The sequence below is a fragment of the Rhinatrema bivittatum genome, chromosome 2, assembly GCF_901001135.1.
Source record: "Rhinatrema bivittatum chromosome 2, aRhiBiv1.1, whole genome shotgun sequence".
Taxonomy (NCBI): Eukaryota; Metazoa; Chordata; class Amphibia; order Gymnophiona; family Rhinatrematidae; genus Rhinatrema; species Rhinatrema bivittatum.
This window is the reverse complement of record NC_042616.1, coordinates 501,143,560-501,164,957: the sequence shown is the minus strand read 5'-3', so window position 1 is coordinate 501,164,957 and position 21,398 is coordinate 501,143,560. Positions and strand designations below refer to the sequence as shown.

At 39.2% G+C, this 21,398-nt stretch overlaps 1 protein-coding gene across 7 annotated transcripts in view; it reads right to left on the bottom strand.

Annotated features, from left to right (window-relative positions):
• Positions 1 to 222: 222 nt before the first annotated feature.
• The window catches only part of SYCP2L (synaptonemal complex protein 2 like), a 240,762-nt gene continuing 219,586 nt past the window's right edge, over positions 223 to 21,398 (bottom strand). For all 7 annotated transcript variants that reach the window (XM_029590656.1, XM_029590652.1, XM_029590654.1 and 4 more), the window contains 6 exons: positions 20,790 to 20,929; positions 18,192 to 18,286; positions 15,896 to 15,995; positions 15,730 to 15,788; positions 7,303 to 7,375; positions 223 to 667 (listed from right to left, as the gene is read on the bottom strand). In XM_029590656.1, the coding sequence (XP_029446516.1) occupies positions 599 to 667; positions 7,303 to 7,375; positions 15,730 to 15,788; positions 15,896 to 15,995; positions 18,192 to 18,286; positions 20,790 to 20,929 (536 nt within the window). In that variant the 3' untranslated portion in view covers positions 223 to 598. The remainder of the gene's footprint in view (positions 668 to 7,302; positions 7,376 to 15,729; positions 15,789 to 15,895; positions 15,996 to 18,191; positions 18,287 to 20,789; positions 20,930 to 21,398) is intronic.

Below are 21,398 nucleotides of genomic sequence, written 5' to 3'. Positions count from 1 at the left end.
GTTGAAGTTTGTATTTAATTTGTAAGCTATTAAAATACTTATGCTTCACTATTTCTGCCTGCACTCCAATTATTTACACATTTGAGGGTCATTCTTCTTGCATTCAGTACTCTGCAACTCATTTTTTTCCATGCAAAAACAGGTGGAAAAGAAAACCATTTTTAATTGTAACAGGATGAACAATCTTGTGAAGCAATATTTTGAAATAAAAACCCAAAAAGAGAGTGTCCAGTGCTTTTATTACAAATATAATGTATCTAATTGAAATTAATTTTTGTCAATATAATTTGGATGACTTCAAAGTGCGCTGAAAATACAGTGGAATCATCTTTTTCCTCCTCCTTTCCCTTAAACATGATTGGCTTTCTTTCCTGACCATAACTGGAAAAACTTAAAAACATGGGCTTTGTATATTAAGCATGCCACAGCAGATGGAGAAGTTCTTTGCAAGCTCTCATGCAACAGCTACTTGCTACAAGCAGTAGAAACATTTTTGAAATCAATCAATGCAAAATATTACTTTTAACACAAATAACCGGTGGGCAAAGACCTCTCTCTTTGCAAAGCCTCAGAAAAAAACCATTTCCAAAATACTGCACTATGCTGCTTCATTAGACGTGACCACGGCTTTAAAATTCTCTTCTGTGCGCTCCAGTGCTTGTTCATCCTGCAGAAAGACAGATGTTCAGATTTCACCTATATTGCAGTGCCTTCATAGCTCAACAAAATCAAGAACTTATGAGTGGAGTTCACAGCACTGAGCCCTGCTGTATAAGACATTAGCCTGTAACATTTATGTAAACCTGGGTTTCACAGGTTCAAGGCCCAGCACAGTTGATTCAGCCTCATCTTTCTTCCTCTTTCCAGTCTTTTCTACTGTCCACCCCCTCCCAGATGGCATGCACGGTAGCTAAGAGTACCCCCTCTTTGGCACAGGGGCTGCTTCCTCCAAGATAGACCTTCAGTGCTGTTTGTTATCTGGCATGGCCACACCCTCCCCTAATCCCATGTTATTGGTAACCATTTTCTATCCCTCTCTAGGTCAGATGGCACCCACCTCTGTGGCATGCCCAGGCTGAGCCAGCCTTAACAGACAAAAGATCTGAAATAAGACCTTCTCCGCACCAACATTTATCCTTATAACTACCATTGTAATCTATGACTAATGGTCCTGTCCTATGTTTATGAAGCTTAACAGGCTAACACAGAACAGTGCGTTTGGCCGTGCATGGAAACGCACGATCAACCCCCACCGAAACTAATAGCGCTCATCACATGCAAATGCATGTTGATGAGCCTATTAGCTAGTCACCCGAAATACAGAAAGTAAAATGTGCGGCCAAGCTGCACATTTTACTCTCAGAAATGAATGCCAAGGGCAGGTGTTAAGTTCTAAGCAACCCTGAAAAGTGTACAGAAAAACAGAAAATGCTGCTTTTCTGTACACCCTCTGACTTGATATCCTAACGATATTAAGTCGGAGGCACCAAAAATATAAAGAGATACAAAAAAAAAATATCCATCCACAGGTCAGTGGGTTCAAAAACAGATGCCAGTAAAATTAAGCGTTGGTTGTCAGACCCATTGACAGCCTCCTCTTCCGCTAATAAGGAGGCGCTAGGGACGTGCTATTGTCTCTAGCGGCTCCTTATTAGCACCTGGCCTCATTTAAATAGAGAATTGCATGCCCAGGAGAAGTGCCTGGGCGTGCGTCAGGAGAGTGGGCTCGCAACTCAGAGCACCGGCTCTCCTGCACCTTTTATTGAACCGGCCTGTTAGAGAGAAAACTGCTACTAGAAAACAGTTATTTCTGAAAGTAAAAAATTTGCTTTATTTATTTATTTTTGAGTATTTAAGAGCTACATTATGAATGAAATAAAAAAAGGAAAAACCTGTTGATTTTTGTACATTGATTTAAAAAGAGTGTCTTTAAAAGGTATGCTTGATTGTAAAATGACTAAAGTGTACATAAGGCAATAGGAAGGGCCAGTAACATGGTGGTGTGCAGAGGCATAACCAAATGAAAGGAGATAATAAAGTTTCCCAACACTCTCCTGCAGGCACACCTAACCAGTTGGGTTTTCAGGATATTCATAATGAATATGGATGAGATAGATTTACATAAACTGGAGAACCAGGATATGAAAATCTATTCCATGCATATTCATTATGGCAATTCCCGAAAACTCGACTGGCTAGGTGTGCCTCTAGGAGAGAGTTGGGAAACACTGAGATAGTGTACATCTGCACAATTGTTGAAACCTCATCTGCAGTATTGTGTTCAGAAGCTGCATCTCTGGATAAGCAGATTTCAGACAATCCAGAGAGGAGCTTCTAAAATAATGCAGTCTGCACCGTAAAACCTATGAAGTTTAAAGAACCCTAGTACGGAGGAAAGAGGGTGAAAGAGAGAGCGATACTACCATAAGCGTGCTTGGCAGACTGGATGGACCATTTGGTCCTTTTCTGCTGTCCTTTTCTGTTTCTATATCTATCTGAGAAAGACTGTCAAATACTTCAAAAGTCAGAAATACTGCACAATAAAGGCATAGACAAGGTGATTCAAAAGTAACCATTCATGAATATAAATAGATTATTGGAAATGGGGTTGGCTTAAGAGCATAGGAGCCAACTTTTCAAAATGATTGGAGGTGCTAAACTCCACATAAATTACCTCTCCTGGACACAGTGAAGGAGTTTGCTCAATACTGGAGGTGCTCAGGTACCCCACTGCATCTATGCTCAAGCATAACACAAGGAAGCATTTCTTATAGGAAAGGTGGTGAATGCATGGAAGCGCTTCCAAAATGGAGGAGAAGTAAAATTTGGAAAAAAAAAAAAATTAATAAAGTGACTTCTACAAAGGCTCCTTCACTTTTGAAAAAGTGAGGGTAGAGATGAAGATCAAGTAGGAGGTCCCAGAATCACAATACATTAGAGAAAAATGAGTAGACTGAACGAAGCAGGTCTCTCTCTGAAGCCAGTTTCTACAACGATACATGCTAATTTGCTTTCATTTTCCTTGGCAATTCTAGGTTTCTCGCCCATCTTAATTTTAATAACTTGTCAGCACTAATTTAAGTTTAATTTTGTTCCCATTTGTCATTTATTAAATCAGAAATTGTAATTGTTATTAAATTTAAAGTGAAGCACATGGACTATAAAATGATTTGTAGGCTTCCATCATAATTTGGAATGATAGTGTTTCATTGACACAGAAGGCAGAGGATATGCTGCAAATTAATAATAAACTGAAATTATTTTCTTTCTTAGAGCTTAAACCAGAGCTGATTTGTAAGTAAGGGAGATTGGAGAATGATAACAAGAGCATGGGTAAAACCCCAGTGTAGCTTACATCTATGATAAAATTGTGATAAGAATTATTTTCATCAATGCGGTGAATGAAAAATTGCATTGGTCTATAGTCAAAATGCTTCTGAAATTAATGTATCAAACTTTACTAAATCTGAGAATGGAAATGATCCTTAAAATTGTTGATTGGCTTTAATTTTCAAAATATGCTATTGGGTCAGTATATAAGACCTTTGACTTGAGAATTGTGGAGGATAAGCGAGTTAAGAAGGGTAAGGATCTCAAATTAAGCAAGAAATGACTAATATACATCTTTGACTGAATCTATGATTTTGGAAAGTACTTGCTTTTTGGGACAACAATAAATGATGCAATATGAGGCAATGTTTTGCCATCAATTCCAGTTGGCCATGCAGTTCATATGAAGGAAACTTATAACATGAAAACCTTTGAGGTGCATAAACTATTACCAACATCAGTGGCAGTTTTGTGCCAACTTGAAGGTTGTTGCCCTCTTGCTTCATATGCAGATTATATACACAAAGTACTGCTGTTTCCTCTACAAACTGGACAGTTGTACAAGACTCGACTACATTGAGAGAGACTGGCCGCTCCGACAAGTCATTGGAGCCTGGGAAGAAAAGTGTTCAGCATCCAACACTTATTGAATCTAGGAAGATTTTGTTACCACCCTTACACATCAAGCTGAGTCTGATGAACTTTGTCAAGACCATGGACAAAACTAAAGCAGCCTGCAAGTGCCTTGATGGTAAATTTCCAAGGTTAATTGAAGTTAAGATAAAGGAAGGTGTCTGTTGGCCCTCAGCTTCATGAACTTCGAGATGATGCATTTAACCATGCATTGCATGTCAAGGAAAAAACAGCATGGAAAACCTTCCAGTTAGTAGTAACAAATTTTCTCAGAAACACAAGGCAGACAACTACAAGGAGTTGATAGAAATCCTCATGTCATACAAAAGCCTCGACTACAACATGTCAGTAAAGAGGCCTTTTTTGCACTCATCTACATTTTTTCCACCATACTGTGGAGAAGTGAGCAATGAGCATGGCAAGTTATGTCATCAAGACACTACAGCAATGGAGAAACAGAATCAGGGCAAATGGATCCCATCAATGCTTGGACAGTGACAAAAGAAGATGTTCCATTTAATGGATACAAGACAAGCCCAAAAGAGTCAAGTAGCTACTAAATAAGGACTAAACTATGTACATAATAGTTTTGGGCCTTTTGTTTCATAGTAAATTTTATTTTCTTAATCCTTTTGCCGATTTAATTTTTAAAGTGTTCCATAAACAGGACAGGTGAAATATCATGCAACTATAAATAGACTAGAAGACCTACATTTATAATTTAAGATTAAAACTCTATCTACTCACTATCTATGCAATAGACAGATGTAAAATGTAAAGACTTAAATATAGTGGAAACAGTAGCAATCAGTCTGTTTAACTGTCATATTTGAATTCAGCACATCAATAATAAATGGCATATTTTATTGCTGACGCAGACAAGTTCTAAAAATCTGTATACCAGTTTTATGCGAGGTAAAAAAAAAAAGTAATGTGGTGGAAAACAGAAGAAAAATGTCCATCACTAATTCCCCAGTAAAGTGAAAATAAAGCTAAGCATTTATAGTCCCACCCATCCCAGTTCCTATTTTCTTATATAGACTTTTGCAAACTGAAGAGACCTTCCTGGTCAGTTTCCCCAATTATATTAAATGGCACCAAAGCTCAATTTGGCCACCCCCAAAAATAATAGGTTTGGTTGTGGCTTTCACTCAGCTCATGGGATTCCATGGTGTCCCTGGATGTTCAGATCCAAACTAGGTTCCTGATTCCAAGGTAGAAGGGAAGGTCTGGTGAAAGACCCAAATCATCATCTATGAGTAACCTTGCAAAACAAGAGGATTCTCTTGGGGGTCTGAAGAGTCAAGGTCTTTGGGAGTTTGTTAGTAGATCCCAGAGTTGTTGAATCTGACTTACGCAGCATAAGGAAGAGTGCCTGCATCTGTGAGTTTTGGAATTTAAAGAACTATTGTGCCCGCTGTGATTTTTGTAATCTGGGCTGTGAATTTTGGTAAAACTGTTTAACTTTTTTCTTTTTTAATCAATACACTTTTCCGTTTGGAAAACACCACTTCAAGTATCAGCTATATTTTCAAGAGAGATCCCCTTTAGGCTCCCACAGTTATCCCGCCCCATCACAGAATCCACATTTCCCAACATTACAAGTGGGTAATTGCTCTACAGGGACTGGAAGCATGACCCCAACTTCCTAAAAGGGTAGGAGTGGCTGCTCCTGAGGGAGCACACAAAATGAGTCGTCATATGCCTGGCAAATTCAATACCAAAAAAGTACAGAATTATGCATCTGGGATGCAAAAAGCTGTTATCTGCTGAGCTGAAGACGCGATCATATCTGATGATCTCAGGGTAGCAAAACTGCAAAAAAGATATTGGCTAGAGCCAGTAGAATACTAGGATTAATAGGAAAAGGCTGCAAAGCATAACTACAAGGGTGATAATGCCTCTGGGCAGGTCGTTGGTGAGACCTTGGATTTAGATAAAAGTGGAGGCAGTCCAGACAAGAGCTACCAAAATGGTGTAGGGTCTACAGCAAAAGCTCTATAATATGAAACATAATGACCTAAATATACATTCTCTAGAAAAGAGAAGGCAATATGATAGATAAGTCAAATACTTCAGAAAGTTTATAGTAAAAAAAAAAAAAAAAAATTCAAGAAGCAAATCTTTTTCCGATAGGATGTTCTAGAACAAGAAATCATGATATGAAGCCCCAAGGGAGTAGGTATAAAAGTAACATCAGAAAATATACCTAAGAAAGGATAGTGGAAACAAAGCAGCCTTCTGGAGAAAGCGATGAAGACAATAGCATCAGAATTTAAAAAAAAGATGAGATAAGCACAGATGGTTACTAATCACAAAGAAGTAGAGAAAAGCCTGCATTAACTGGAGTCATATAAGATGCACCTTATAGTCCATATCTGTATCACATTCTATGCTTCTGTTTCTCATCTCTGATTTAACGCAAGGTTAATCCATGCTTCTAATGCATGGATTACAAACCATATACAGATACCACACATGCTAATATGCAAATAAAAAATACTTCCTTCTGATCTGTTTAGAGCAGTGGTCCCCAACCCTGTCCTGGGTGCCCACCAGCCAGCTGGGTTTTCAGGATATCCACAATGAATATGTATGAGAGAAAATTTGCATGTTATGTGCATGCACATTCTCTCTCATGCATGTTCATTGTGGATATCCTGAAAACCCAGCTGGCTGGTGGGCCCCCCACAATGAATATGCATGAGAGAATTTGCATGCATGCACGCACATAACATGCAAATTATCTCTCATGCATATTCATTGTGGATATCCTGAAAACCCGACTGGCTGGTGGGCCCCCAGGACAGGGTTGGGGACCACTGGTTTAGAGAACCCTATGGTTAGTCCCATTTTAGTAGGGGGCATAAATAGTAGAGTGGTGGGTTGTAGCACCCCCATGTGGGAGACTATATGAGAGTCGCCAGCGTAGGTAATCCCATGCCACCATGTTGGAGTATAGTCTCTATCCCTGTGTTTTCTTGAAATAGAACCATTAACATTATCATCTTTTTTTGCCTTCACTCCCTGCCTGGAAGGTCCTTCAATGAAGAAATTATTTGATACTACTCTGAACATAAACAAGTCCTCCCAGACAGTAAAATGTTATCCATAGTAATGGCATGAAATAATATGAGCTTGCATCAAAGTTAACCCTAACATACAGTTCTAGTCCTAGATGACAAAGAAGTTTAAATATCATGAAGTTCATATAGGCGAAGATATTTCACCTTAACCACTTTTGGAAACATTCAAATATGGTCTTAAAAAATATTTAAAATATCAAGGTTCCTCAACTTTTTCCCCCTGATTCAAAGGGAGAGGTATCAGTATAAATACCTTGACAATCTGCTGCACAGAATTTTCAAAAGTGCCCACATTTTCCTCCACAACAGAATCCATGGTTTTCAGCCTGAAAGGAAAAACACAATTTTATTTATAGCTATCCATGTATGTAACCCTTAGGTGAGCAAAGACCCAGGTACTAAATCCAGAGGTGCATAGAAATAAAACAAAATTTCCAATCCGTTTCTCATGGACAGCCTTTACTTCTGAGGTCCAGAGTTCCCTGTGGTGGGAAGCGGAGCTTCAAGGTGCTTTTGCATTATCCAAAGTACACAGCCCTCTTCCCAGTCTCTGTAAACAGTACTGATAATCTCTACAGTCTATAGCAGCAACAATCATACTGAAAGGCAATGAAGTTTCAAACTCCTTTACTAATAGTTGATAAATTGACTGAAGATTCTTTACAGCATTTAGGGGCAGATTTTAAAACCTACACATTTGTGAGCACTACCCAGCACACAGAAATGTATGCCTGATTTTATAACATGCGCACGCTGCCACGCGCACGTTATAAAATCCTGGGTTGGCGCACGCGCAAGGGGGTAATGCATATAGCAGAGGTTCAGAAGGACTTATACTAGTGGCATAAAGAAAAAACAGGATAACAGTGCAGAAGCAGGAGGTTGGAAGGTGGAAGGGATTAGAAATTTGATTGGGTATGATGGATACCCCTTCCTGACTCAAGACTAGTAAGTAGTCTTGAGTCAGGAAGGGGTTGAGAGAGGATGTTGTCAGTAAACAGGATGAGCTGTGATCACAGTAGTCTGTATTTATCCATGCCTCTGAGAATTATGGATATATATTTATTTATTTATTTAACAGTTTTATATACCGAAGTTCTAGCAACAAAGTTACTAATCAATTCGGTTTACATTGTAACAATAAAATTGACAGAATGTAGAATAATGTCTTACAGAGAACAGGGAAGATTTAACTTGGAAAAATAAAATAAAATAACTTAATGAGAACAATAAATAACTTCAACGGAGTAAGGAGAGTACAATTTAAACAACAAAATAATTTAGGAGAATATATGTTCGGAATTGAATGAGTTGGGCCTGAGGTCGAATATTGAAAAGATCAGAATAGTTATTGGGATTAGGAGAATGCTTGATTAAACAACCAAGTCTTGAGTCTCTTTTTAAAGGTGGGAGTCGATTGTTCCAATCTCAGGTCAGGAGGGAGAGAGTTCCAGAGTTTAGGTCCAGCGGTGGAAAGAGCTCTTTTACTAAGAGAAGTTTTGAGCGGATGGGCCTTAAGCGTGCCTCTCTGGGCTAGCCTCGTTGGACGGGAAGAGGTGTGAAGTTGTAAAGGGATGGTGAGTTCAATTGGAGAAGAGTTTTTGATGACTTTGTGGATTATTGTTATGGTTTTATAGAAGATTCTCTGATTGATGGGAGCCAGTGAAGGTTCTTTAAGATGGGTGTAATATGTTCCCTTTTGTTGGATTTGGTTAGAATCCTCGCAGTGGCATTTTGTAATAATTGTAGAGGTTTCAAAGTGTTAGCGGGTAGACCAAGCAGTAAAGAGTTACAATAATCTATTTTCGAGAATATTATTGTTTGTAGAACATATCTGAAGTCATGGAAATATAATAGGGGTCTTAGTCTCTTTAATAATTGAAGTTTAAAGAAGCAATCCTTTATGATGTTATTGATGAAAGTTTTGTAGTTCAGCAGATTGTCCATGGTGACCCCAAGATTTCTGACCTGGGTGGAGAAGGCTGGAGGAGAAAAGGAGTGTGTGTTGAGTGAGGAATGGTTGCCATCTGGAGTGATGAGCAGAAATTCTGTCTTATTGGAGTTAAGTATCAAATTAAGCTTTGTTAGGAGATTGTTGATGGAAAGTAGACAGGAATTCCAGAATTGTAAGGTGTTTTGTAATGAATATTTGATTGGGATAAGGATTTGGACGTCATCTGCATAAATAAAATGTGTAAGATTAAGATTGGAAAGGAGCTGACATAGGGGGAGAAGATAAATGTTAAATAATGTAGGAGATAAAGATGAACCTTGTGGGACTCCCATGGTGGATCTGAAAGGAGGTGATTCTTTACTATTAATTTTGACTTTGTAAAATCTATTTTGGAGGAAAGATGAGAACCATTTGAGTGCTGTGTTTTTTATGCCAATCTCTGATAGACGATCTAAGAGGAAATCATGGTTCACCGTATCGAAGGCTGAAGATAAGTCGAGAAGAATGAGGAGGCAGGAATGTTTTTTCTCTAGGTTCAAGAGAATATTGTCTGATAGAGATAGAAGGAGGGATTCAGTACTTCTAGATTTACGGAAACCAAGTTGAGATGATGAAAGGAGGTTGTTGTTTTCCAGGTATTCGGAAAGTTGTTTATTGACTAATTTTTCCATGATTTTAGAGATGATTGGAAGATTAGCTATAGGGCGGAAGTTGGCTGGATTATCTGGAGAGAGATTTGGTTTTTTTAGCAAAGGTTTCAGAATGGCGAGTTTGAGTGGGGTAGGAACGAGACCTTGTGATAAGGAGGCATTGATGATCTGTGATAGAGGATAAGAGATGTCTTTGGCAATTGAGATAAGGAGATTAGCTGGAATTACATCTAGTGGGTGGGAGGAAGGTTTGAGTCTTTTTAGAACATTTTCAATTTCCAACGAGGAGACCGGTTCAAGGATCTCAAGACTTGCAGTGATTTGTGGAGGGGAGGAGAGTGGATGAGGAGGAGAAGAGGCTTTCTTTATCTTGAGAGGGTCCAGGAGGTTAGGGATTTTGTTCTTGAAATAGGTGGCGAGTTCTGCGGCTTTACTTACTGCTTTGTCGTCTGGGAATGAGAAAGCGGGTTGTTTGGTGAGTGATGTCACTAAAGCGAAGAGGGCTTTAGGATCGAATATGAAGTTATGAATTTTCTGAGCGTAGAAGTCCTTTTTATCCTAAGAAGGGAGATCCTGTATTGATGCATTAGAGTTTTATAGGCTATGAGGTTTGTAGCTGAAGGATTACTGCGCCAGATCTTTTCTTTGTGCCTAAGATCACGTTTAACAGATTTGAGATTTGGAGTATACCAAGGTTTTTTAGGATCTTTGTTGCTTTGAATGATTTTGGTGATTAGTGGGCAAGTAAGGTCTGCAACTTTGTTAGTGATTTTAGACCAGGAGGCCAAAGCTGAGTTAGCGTCTGTAAGATCTAGAATATTTAACTCCTGAGTGAGATGAGATAAAAGGGTATCTGGCTTGCAGAGTTTTCTGAAATGGATTGTGGTTTTTTGGGGGGCAGTAGGTATTGAGAGGTGGTTTCGTAAAGATAAGTTAATTAACTTGTGGTCAGACCAAGGTATAGGATGGCAGGTAATATTGGAGTTGAGGGAGAGATTGTGATTTATGAAAATTAGATCCAGGGTATGACCAGCTTTGTGTGTGTATATATATATATATATATATATATATATATATATATATATATATATATATATATATATATATATATATATATATATATATCCTGTACAGGAGAAGTGAGACAAGGGGCATATGCATGGCCGATGGAAGCACTAGGTGACTGCCTAGGGAGCCACAGGTTTGGGGGCCTACTGCTTCCATCAGACTTGCTCAGAATTATGAAAAAAAAAAAAAAACCAACAACAACTTTGCCCCAATTCCCAACTCTGGTGGCAGCTGCAGGACTTAGGTGATTGGACCTCCTCCTTCCAGCCCTCGAGGACCAGAAGAGGAAATGTGTTGTGGGCCCGCACAGGCAGGAAGGATGCCCAATCGTTGCAGCTAGGAGCAGTCCAGAAGAAAAGACTGAGATGGTCAATTACAGCATCAGCCGGACCACGCAACAGAAGCGAAGCAGCATCTCTACTCAACAAGAAGACAGGGGAAGCCGCCTGATGCCGTGGAAGTCGAAGAATGCTGCTGCCTACACCTACGAGGGAGAGTAAAAAAAAAAAAAGTGTACGCGTGTGTATGAGAGCATGTAGGAGAAAGAGTATGTATGTGAGGAAGAGAGCGTGTGGGGTGAGAACATTTGGGGGAGAGTGCACATTTGTGTCTGAAAGAGCATGAGGGGGAGAACGTGTGGATGAGAGAGAGCTTGTGGGGGAGGAAGAGAGCATGTGTATGTGAGAGCATAGAGTACAGAAAGAGATTGCGAGTGTGAGTGTGTGAGAGAGAGAGAGAGAGAGAGAAAATGAGAGAATGTGGGGGAGTGTGTGTGTATGAATATGTGTGAGTAAGCAAGTTTATCATGTGTTGGAGCGTGTGTATGTGAGGGAGAGGAAAAAGTCTGTATCGTAGCCACCACCTCCCTCCTACTAATCTATGACAAATTCAGACTGAAAATCAAAAGTTCCCAGGTATGGAGAGAGGGAGATTTTTAACCTTATTTTTAATTATTGGATGGTGTTTAGTGTGCCTGCTGTTTAGCTTTCAAAATTTGCATGAGTCTAATTATTGGATATTCTATTCATCAGCTATTTTGAAATTAATTTTTAGTATGATTTTGCTAATATGATTGTTTCATATATCTTGATTTTATTGTTTGATGTTTCATGAGGAACGGTGAAATTTTTGGTTTTCCGTTGTTGCACTGTATAGAGTCTGGCATGTTGCATTTTACAGTTCAGTTTTTGGCTGCCCATATCTATTTATACTTTATGATGGCTTTATTCTCACTCTTTTGGTGAGGGTCTGTGTTCTGCATGTGAGACTGAGATGAAACATTCTGTTATGTGGTTTCTCTGTAGGGATCAGTAATAGCTTGACCTGTTCTGTTTTCCTGATAAGAGGTGTATTGATATTTAGATTCTGGTGTTATATTTGTGGTATTCCTTTTCATAGGTAGGGTTGTTACTGTTTGAGTGTTGGCAGATAATACTGTGTTGATTCAGGACAACAATGCCCACATAAAACATGTTACAATAGGTCTAATATCATATGAATTCCAAGTTGCAGAGTTTTCTTATTGGCATCACAATAGTGCATGTAACTATCACAATGTGTATATTTTTACTTCCAATATCATTTTTCATGTAAAATCTGTTATAAACGCAGAACTTAAAATTATGCATGGGAAGGTGGGGGGAGGGGGTGCCAGGCTGTAAGGTTTGCCTAGGGCATATGACAGTCATTTAAATACCTTAAAGCATTATAAATAATGCACAAGAAAAAACTTTTAATGGAAGAAAGATCATCATCATAATAGATGCAGAAAATCCTGCTGGCCCATTCAGAATATCCATTTATTCCTATCTATATGGCTAAGGATATATTGCAGCTGGCAGTGATAGAACATGACTGCTTGTATGAGAAAGACTCCTTATCCTGAGGCCTAGGCTCAACACCTAGGCTGGGTACCATGGCCCACCTTCTTCTGTCCTCTAGATGACGCTGTCTGGTGGAAGGCCACACCTCAGTGAGGTCATTGCAAAACCTTCCTTCCAAGCTAATGGTGCTTATTGATGTAGAGCTATACATGTCAACTGTTATACAATATGGAACCAGCAATTTGAGAGAAAGGCACAGCAGTGACCTCACTGAGGCACGGCCTTCCACCAGATGGCATCATTTTGAGAAGGACACAAGATGAAAGGCAGTGGAAGGCCTGTTCCTGGGCCTAGGTGATGATACCCGGCCTTCGGCTGGGCCCTGGCGACATAACTAGGTTGAGGTCTGGTCCTGTTGAAGGCCTGCTTTTGTAATAGTGCACCCTGCTTTATAATAGGATACACTATTTTCCAAAAACAAAAAAAATTCATAAAATTTTCATTTTTTGGAATATAAATTTGGTTATTTGCATTTATACGCCACTGCTACTGAGGCCCACAGCTCCTCACAAAATAAACACAGATTGAGATCTGGGCCGGTGCAAGAGTATTGGGCACCCTAGGCGACCCTTGCGCTGCCCCCCCCCCCCCGGTCGTGCTCCCTCCCCCTACCTGTTTCAGCGCAGACTGTGTGCTGCTCAGGGCCCTGAGAAGTACACAATCTTTATTTCTCTTTGCCACAAGCGGGATAGGCCCCGCTTGCGGCACCACGTGACTGCTCTTCGGCGCCCCCTATGGCTCGGCGCCCTAGGCGATCGAAGTTCGCCTAATGGACGCGCCGGCCCTGACTGAGATACATTATTAAAATGACAGTCAATATGCATTATCAAACAGCAAAGGTATAAATATAACATATCCAACCAGATGAACAAACTAGATAAAATCTAAATACAATAAAATAAAAGAGCAAGGAAAGTCCAATCAAAGCTAAAATTTAATAGATAAGTTCTTAAGAGCCTCTAAAATTTGTTGGAAATGAAATGAAGATGGGCTTATTCGTCATGTTGTACATTTTCATTTTCAACAAATTTACATCCCTACCTGTGAATCCTGGTAAGAAAATTATAAGAGCCAAACTATCAGAGACATGTTCAGATCACACTGGCATAATCTAGACAAGTTCCACGCTGGTTTGAGTAGATAAATAAAACACTTTAGTAATAGGTGGTACAATCTCAACTGGAACTTTTAATTCTTCTAAATAAAATTTTAATATATCTAATGGTGTAATTACTAAGGAAAATTCAAAGTTCTCAAATTAGCCTTCTTAGATTGATTTTTCAAATCCTCCGTCCTAGAAAACAATAAATCTTTTATCTTTAAGAAAGGCTAAATCAGAATCATGGTGAACTTTACATTAAGTCAAGCTGATTTAATCTTTCACCATAATTTTCAACCACCTATTTTTGAGAGTTCAATCGAGTTTGCATCTCTACTATAGGTGGTAAAATATTATCAATCTTGAATATTAGAGTACTTTCCAAACCACTATAGCAGACTATATCTATAATGTCTCCAAAGTTATTTCAGTTAGTCTAACTGGGAGGGAACTGTTAACCAGTCCTTGAGCACCGGGTACAACTGATAAACTATGATTCTCAATTACTCCTTGAGCTTGAGACTCAGCTAGGTGCCTCCTATCAACTTGAGTTGAGGTTTTGACCACATCAGTCAGTCTCAAAACCCAAAGGACCCAGCAAAGGAGAAATATGGCTTAAAGAGACCAGATTCCCACTAAGAATGGTGCTGCTCCTACCTAGCTCATTGAGCCCTGTAGCAGAATCCTGATGCAAAGTTGCCACAAACCCAGCAAGGGTGGAATAAGCCGCTTGAAGAGATGAGATGGGAATTGATGGGACTGCCTGGAAACACCTCAGAGAGTGAGTAGTGTCCATCTTTGAGCTCAATTTATGTAGCCTGTGAGGCAGAAAGTGTATGATGCCGAAACACTGCAGGGACAGGTATCAGCATTTAGAAACACTCTACGGAGCGGGCCAGTCAATAACACTTTATAGTTCCAGTTTTATTTAAATAGGTATTTTTGTTTTGTCAACCACATGAGCCTTTTTGATATAAAGTTAAAATAAATTTGCAGTATCAGGGAGTGGCAAATGATTTAAATTAAGATTGCTATCTTATGAGCCTGCCCACTGCAGGCAAGAGACAGCAGATTCTATTGTTCAGCTAAAGTCTGATACCGATCTTGCATTTTTATGAATATATTTTGTAGGGATGTGAATCGGGCTTCGGACGATTGAAAATATCGTCGATATTTTCAAAATCGTCAGAAATCGGGGGCTCCCCCGAAACGATAGGAAAACCCCACGATATTGATTGTGGGGGTTCTCTTATCGTTTTGGGGGAGGGTGGGAAAAACGGCACACAAAAATAACCCCTAAACCCACCCCGACCCTTTAAAATGAATCCCTTTTTCCCCCACCCTCCCGAACCCCCCAAAAACATTTTACAGGTACCTGGTGGTCCAGTGGGGGTCCCTGTCACATGGTAGCTCCTACCATGTGACAGGGGCTGACCAATGGCACCGGTAGCCCCTGTGACATAGTGACGGCAAAGGCTATCTGCGCCGTTTTGAATACCGGCAGCTGACAGCGCGAGTGCAGGAGATCGCGCCAGGACCCCCGCTGGACCAGGGACCTTCAGTAAGTCTTGGGGGGGGGGGGTCAGGAGGGTGGGGGGTTGTAGTTAATTAAATTTAAAGGGTTGGGATTTTTTTTGGGAAACAAATACATATGTAACTAATGAACGGATCGGGGTCCCCCGAGAACGCATACAACAGATTTGGCTCCCCACGAATACAAATACCGAATGGGACGAATGTGTCCCTGCTGCACATCCCTACTACCAAAAGACATGGAGCATACTTTCTAAGATGCACACAAATTCATAGGTCTATGACAGTGGGCCACCAGATTATGGAGGGTTTAACTGTTGATGTCTTGTTGATTACTTATTTAACAAATATTCCACATGGACGTTGGCAACATGTAGAGCCAATTTTGTACAGAAGCAACCCAAAACCCCTAAAAATCTGAAGAAATACTCAAATGGTGGGAAAATCACCAATGTGCTGCAACAATGCGGCAACTGCAGAGCATGATAAATACCTTTGTTTCTGGAGATCACAAAAGGAATTCAGTTTGATAGACTGCTTAGTCCAGAAGTCCTATACAATTGTTTTACAAAAAGAAAAAGAAAGCACATTTTATTTTGAAGTTAGCTATTATTCTTATAGTAAACAATGGTAAAAAGGCAAAAATGGAATATACGTACTACTGTCTCCTTCTCCAGGTCTATGAGCACCTGAGCTTCATTCTCAAGACTCTTGAGCTCGTGTACCACGATCTTATGGAAATTATCCAGTTTTTGCAACCTGACATGCATATTAAAATAAATAAATAAATAAAATAAAGGGGGGGGGGTGGTGTTCAAACAGATACCTGCTTGCTTGGAGTCCAAAGGTGTTTTATTTTTGCAATGTCAACTCATGAAAACTAAGGCGGTATACGCAATGGAATTTTGACACTGGAGTTAAATGATAAAGTTGCCACCATCTGTTCAAATAAGCCAGCACTTAAGGCAGGAGATGGAGGGAGATTCCTCATTGTTTTGTCTCAATCCTTATCCTTATATCTTGAGAGTGGTACAGAAGTAAGGATAGAGTACAGAGCTTTCCAACACAAAAATGCATATTGACAGTAGCATCAATTTTCATTGTTCCAGCAGAATTGATGACAAAATATAAATCTGTTATAATATGACCTTCCACAAGAATGAGGATCATCAGATATTTGTATCAAGTAAACTGAGTGTGCGTGGTGATGGTGGTGGTAGAAATCAAATCATAACTACAATATGAAACCTAATGTCTTTTTTTTGATTGACACTATGACTAATACAAAATAAGGCCTTCTGGTTTCTCAGATGTGACTGCTTCACTTTATAGTGTGTTCCATTGACTCAGTTCATAGGCTAAAATCTACTTAGGGTATGTTTTATCTATATTGTAAGATTGACCAGTCATGTTTTGTTCTAGATATTGATTTCCATAATCTCATTCAAATTTGCTGGAACAGTGGCAGTTATTTAATGACATATGTACTTGCTTTCCCCCCTCACCAAGTCCTATCCCTTTAATTTCCATTTTCAGAAATGTCACCATTAAAATGCATTGCACCTACATAGATGGGCTGATAATATATCAAATACATAAATAAAATAAATATTTAAAATATTTAGAATACAAGAAGAAAACAGATTACGGTATTAGATTTTTTTTCTGTGTCTGAGCACACATTTGATTAGAATGAGTTAAAATATAAACTTTTGGTACAACTAGTGCTGACCATAATTGAGGGTCAGCTCCAATTTTTCCCAAACATTTGCATCCCAAAAACACTAACCTAACAAAGGTATCATTCATCCAATTCCTTTGCTGGCCAGCTTCCAGCTCATTCACAACTGGCCTCTAACTGGGACCTTCATTCATAATTACCCAGAGTTTCTTCACCATTTTTAATCCTCTCCCTCTTCCATCTTGCCCAGCCATTGTAGCAACAGTCCTTGAAATGGCCTGGAGGCAACAGTTCCCTCAAGAACCCAGCACATCTGCACCCCAGGTCTAACCAACAGATGTCACTGTTGTGTAATAGCACACAGACTCCCTACCTTCCTGGAAACAGAGCTCCTTATGAGATCTGCTGGGTACTTGAGACCTGGATTGACCACTATTGAATACAGCCTGCTTGTCTGAAACAGTATGGCATTTCTTATGACCTTGAGAACATTGCTTCTGCAGCAACCGCAGCCCTATCAAGCCCAAGCTGCAAAAGTTGAGCTCAGGCATCCAAGCCCAACATAGCCATTGGGGCCATCCAGCCCTGTTGGTTCACAAATTTTATGACGCGATGAATGAGACTAGATTTGTTATTCCTGCTAATAGCTTAGGTCTGAGGAAAAAGCTCAAAATTTCTACCAAAAGAAACTCACTCCCATTGTATGGAAAATTATTTGGAAATTTTCAGTGCCTCAGCTCATCTGTGATGGGCCCATTTGAGAAATCAGAATCACCAATTAGGGAAAGTAGGAAGAATAAGAGCATGTTGAATTATATTCACATCAATTTTTGCTTATTCTAAAAAGGGAAAACCTATAGGGGTTGGAAAGAGCTATGAAATCACCAACCTGGCTTTCAGTAGCAACATCAGGATCATTGAACAAAGCAGTTACAATTGTATCTGGGCCCTCACAGAAAGAGTTCCATCAAGCAGCATGCATTATTTTTATGCCACCAAGATATTTCTGAGAAGAGTCAGAAACTTACGTTATCTATCATCAGGGAGTTTGCTGAAGGTTATGTCCAAGTTACAGTCACAGACTTCTCTAAAAGCAATAGCTATCACAATTACTGAAACACATGACCAGCCAAGATTCCTTGCCATGAATCAAGTAGATTTACAATGACGTGGCCACTTATCTTCCCCCTCTACAGCATGTAATTTCTCTCCTTTACATAAAAAAAATTTTTTTTGAAAGAGATACAGAAAATCTACTTAAAATATTTGCTCACCTGCATTGATGAATCCGATTTAATAATGTGGATATATGCTGTTCAGATGACTTTAAAGCATTTTGTGTACGGAATTCCATCTTCTTGTACCTGGACTAAGCCACAAATAAACTTTTGATACCAATGTTATAATAATTAATGTGTATGCTGTGATACATACCACACAGTCAAATTGTTAAAAAATATCCCATAAAAAAAAAATCTGTTAGTGTTCATTTACAGACAGCAGTAAACATTTAACATTGTATTTCTTCTGTATGTAGCAATGATATACAAATGTGGTCACTACGATCCATTTCAACAATGAGTAATTTCAGAAAGCTACATTTCAATGTTACTTTAAGGGATCGTTTTATGAAGTTGGAAGGAGAGAAGTTCAGAGAAAATGCTTTAGGAGAGAGTGTTTGATGCCGGAAACCAAGACTGACCGAATGTAAGCCTGCTTGGGACAGATATAGAGCATGACTGTAAGAAGAGAGGTAGGGAGCAGGTAGGTAATAAGCTAAATGGCCTGGGTGTTGGTTTACATGTGTAAATTAATATACTTATCTACGCAGAATGATAGAAGATTAAAAAAAAAAAAAAAAAAAAAAAGCATGTTAAAAACCTGAAGATTCATTTGAGGAAAATTGGCTGTTTTTAAATTAAAGGACAATTTGTTAATTCATAAGAAGTTAGAATGCATGTATGATGTGGTCAGAAATCAGGCTTTGCGCTTCATCTGCCCGCTTTCTTCTGTTTAAGTGTCATTTTGTGGAAATTCTGAAAATCCCAGAACTTCATGGCACCCCCCCCCCCCACCCCCCATTTCTAGAAGGTATTTTCCCTCTTTTTTTTTGGGGGGGGGAAACAAAACAGGTAGCTGGGGATCAAGTTGTGGCCCCACAGCTTTCTTTTGATTTCTTTGACCTGTCCAATGCTCTAGAAAAGGAAGATAAAGAATCTACTGTGATATCAACGCTAATTGTTACATTGGTACTTGAGCCTGATAGGGTCTGAATTTTAATGGATTTTTTTTTTTTTTAAATTATAAAGGTATTTTCTTTTTGGATGCAAGAATTTGTATTTTTCCCAGATGTGGTTAGGGCCACAGAACAAAGTTTCTTCTTATGCAGCCGTGAGTTCTGCAGCTTGAGGTAATGCTTTGGCTCATGTACCCATGTAAATGTGTGAAACTGATGATATTCCCCCCTCCCAACTTTCAAGGTCAGGTTTGGGTTCTCCCTTAGCCTCCTGTTCAATGACACATGTCCAGCATGAATCTCCCTCTTAGTTAGGGTACTAGCTACTAGTTAAGTGCTGGCATTTCATCACTGCTCTAAATGTCCTATACTGTCCTCCTTTTGTGTAACAGGGCACTCTCCTCTACTTTTGGTGGACTGTTTGCTGCAATCAGTATTTTGTGTTTAATGTATAATATTTGTACCTACATTGGCAAATGACATCAGAAATCTGTAAGCCAAACAATTGTTATTGTAAAATGAAAATTCAGATAAATATAACTTTAAAGAGAGAATCAAGTCCAGTCTGCTAGAGGACTAGCAGAAAGGTGGTATCAAATAAGTAACTATTATACTGCATCTTATCCCAGATTGTATCAGGTGGGACCTACCACAGCAGGAAGTAATGATCAAGGCCTGGAGAATCCTGTGCCAAAGACTGCATCTTCAGATGCCCATTTATCAACATAATAATGTTTAGTGAAGATAGGAACTGACATCCAGGCAGGTACCTTACAGCTATCTATCAAGTGACAGGTCAACAATCTCAATCAGAGTAGCAACCCTACGAGAAAGTGAGCTTTCATGAATTCAGGTATCTGAAAATTGCCACCTGCCTCAAAGATACAAGTCTTTATCTTCCAAACAATGGTGCCCCTTCTGTTTGGATCAGAGAACAGAGAACTATTTAGACTTCTAAACTGAGAAGTCCTAAGTAGAACTTCAGATGTCTCTTGGAATCAAGACAAAGTAAACCCTTTTCCAACATTGAACAACGATATGACCACAAAATTGTTAAAATGTTTTCTGATCCAGATAAAAGGTCAAAACTAACTTTGGAATAAAACTTGACCCCCATCTTAGAGTACCACATTATCTGGCAAGAAGTACAGAAATTGAGGAACTGAAGGCAAGGCATGATACTCACTGACTCTCTTGGCCAAATAGAAAAGTGATAAGGCAAAGCAGTTCAACTGAAAGATTTCATAAATGTCTTCAAAAACAAATTTAGGATTTAGGAAGGCAGGTGGCTTCACTATCACTTTCCTAGACAAATTAGATGCCTAAGATAATTAATGGAAAAGACTTTTTGATCACCAAGATATTTGTTAATCTCCCCCCCCCCCCCCCCCCCCCCGCCATTCATGCAATTGCCATCATCTTAACTTAGAGGTCACTTTTAGAGATTTTCTTTGATGACTTAGATAAGGCCCTAAAATATACCTAGCAGGTGCTTTAGTGGAAAAAATATCTTTCATGCAGTATCAGAACTTTAATCTTTTCCAAATTTGTCATCCTAGTAGAGGATTTTCTGGAATCCAAAAGACAAGAAATTACTCTGAATAGCTCTTCTATTTTTCTGATGTTACATATTTACCCAGAATTTTTTTTTTAGGTCATTGCTAAATTGTTCAAACACAGCAATGACACTGGAATCACTGAGCTCCTCTTCTTGATCCTCTCCGTAAAAGACATCATCCAGGTCTTCTGAAATTACCTCTGCAGCAGAAGAAAGCTCTGTGGTGAGAAAAGAGGAAGCATGTGAGCACAGATAAGCTTACTACTTTCCTTATGATCTTCCAAGTGGGTGAGCAGAAAAGAAAATTAAAATGGACCCAACCCTCACAAATGTTAAACTAAAAATCCTGATAGCAAATTACTAAAAATATGATTTTCAATCACTTTTATTGGACCATTGTAAAAACATTAAAAAAGATTCTTGTGCCTAAGTTTTTGAACTTGCATGTCCTTTAGAACATTAGAAGAAGGGTCCTATGTGTCTTGAAGCTTGTATATGTATCTTTGGTGATTCTTAGGTTGGGCAGGAAAAAGATGTAGCAACATAACAGATGCTGGCAGATAAGAACCATTTAATCAACCCAGTCTTGTTATCTTGCTCGAGATTAAAAACAAATCCCTCAGTTAGCAGCTATACAAGGTTAACAGCCTGTAACAGATCACTCTTTTTTGCTCTGATCTGTGCCAA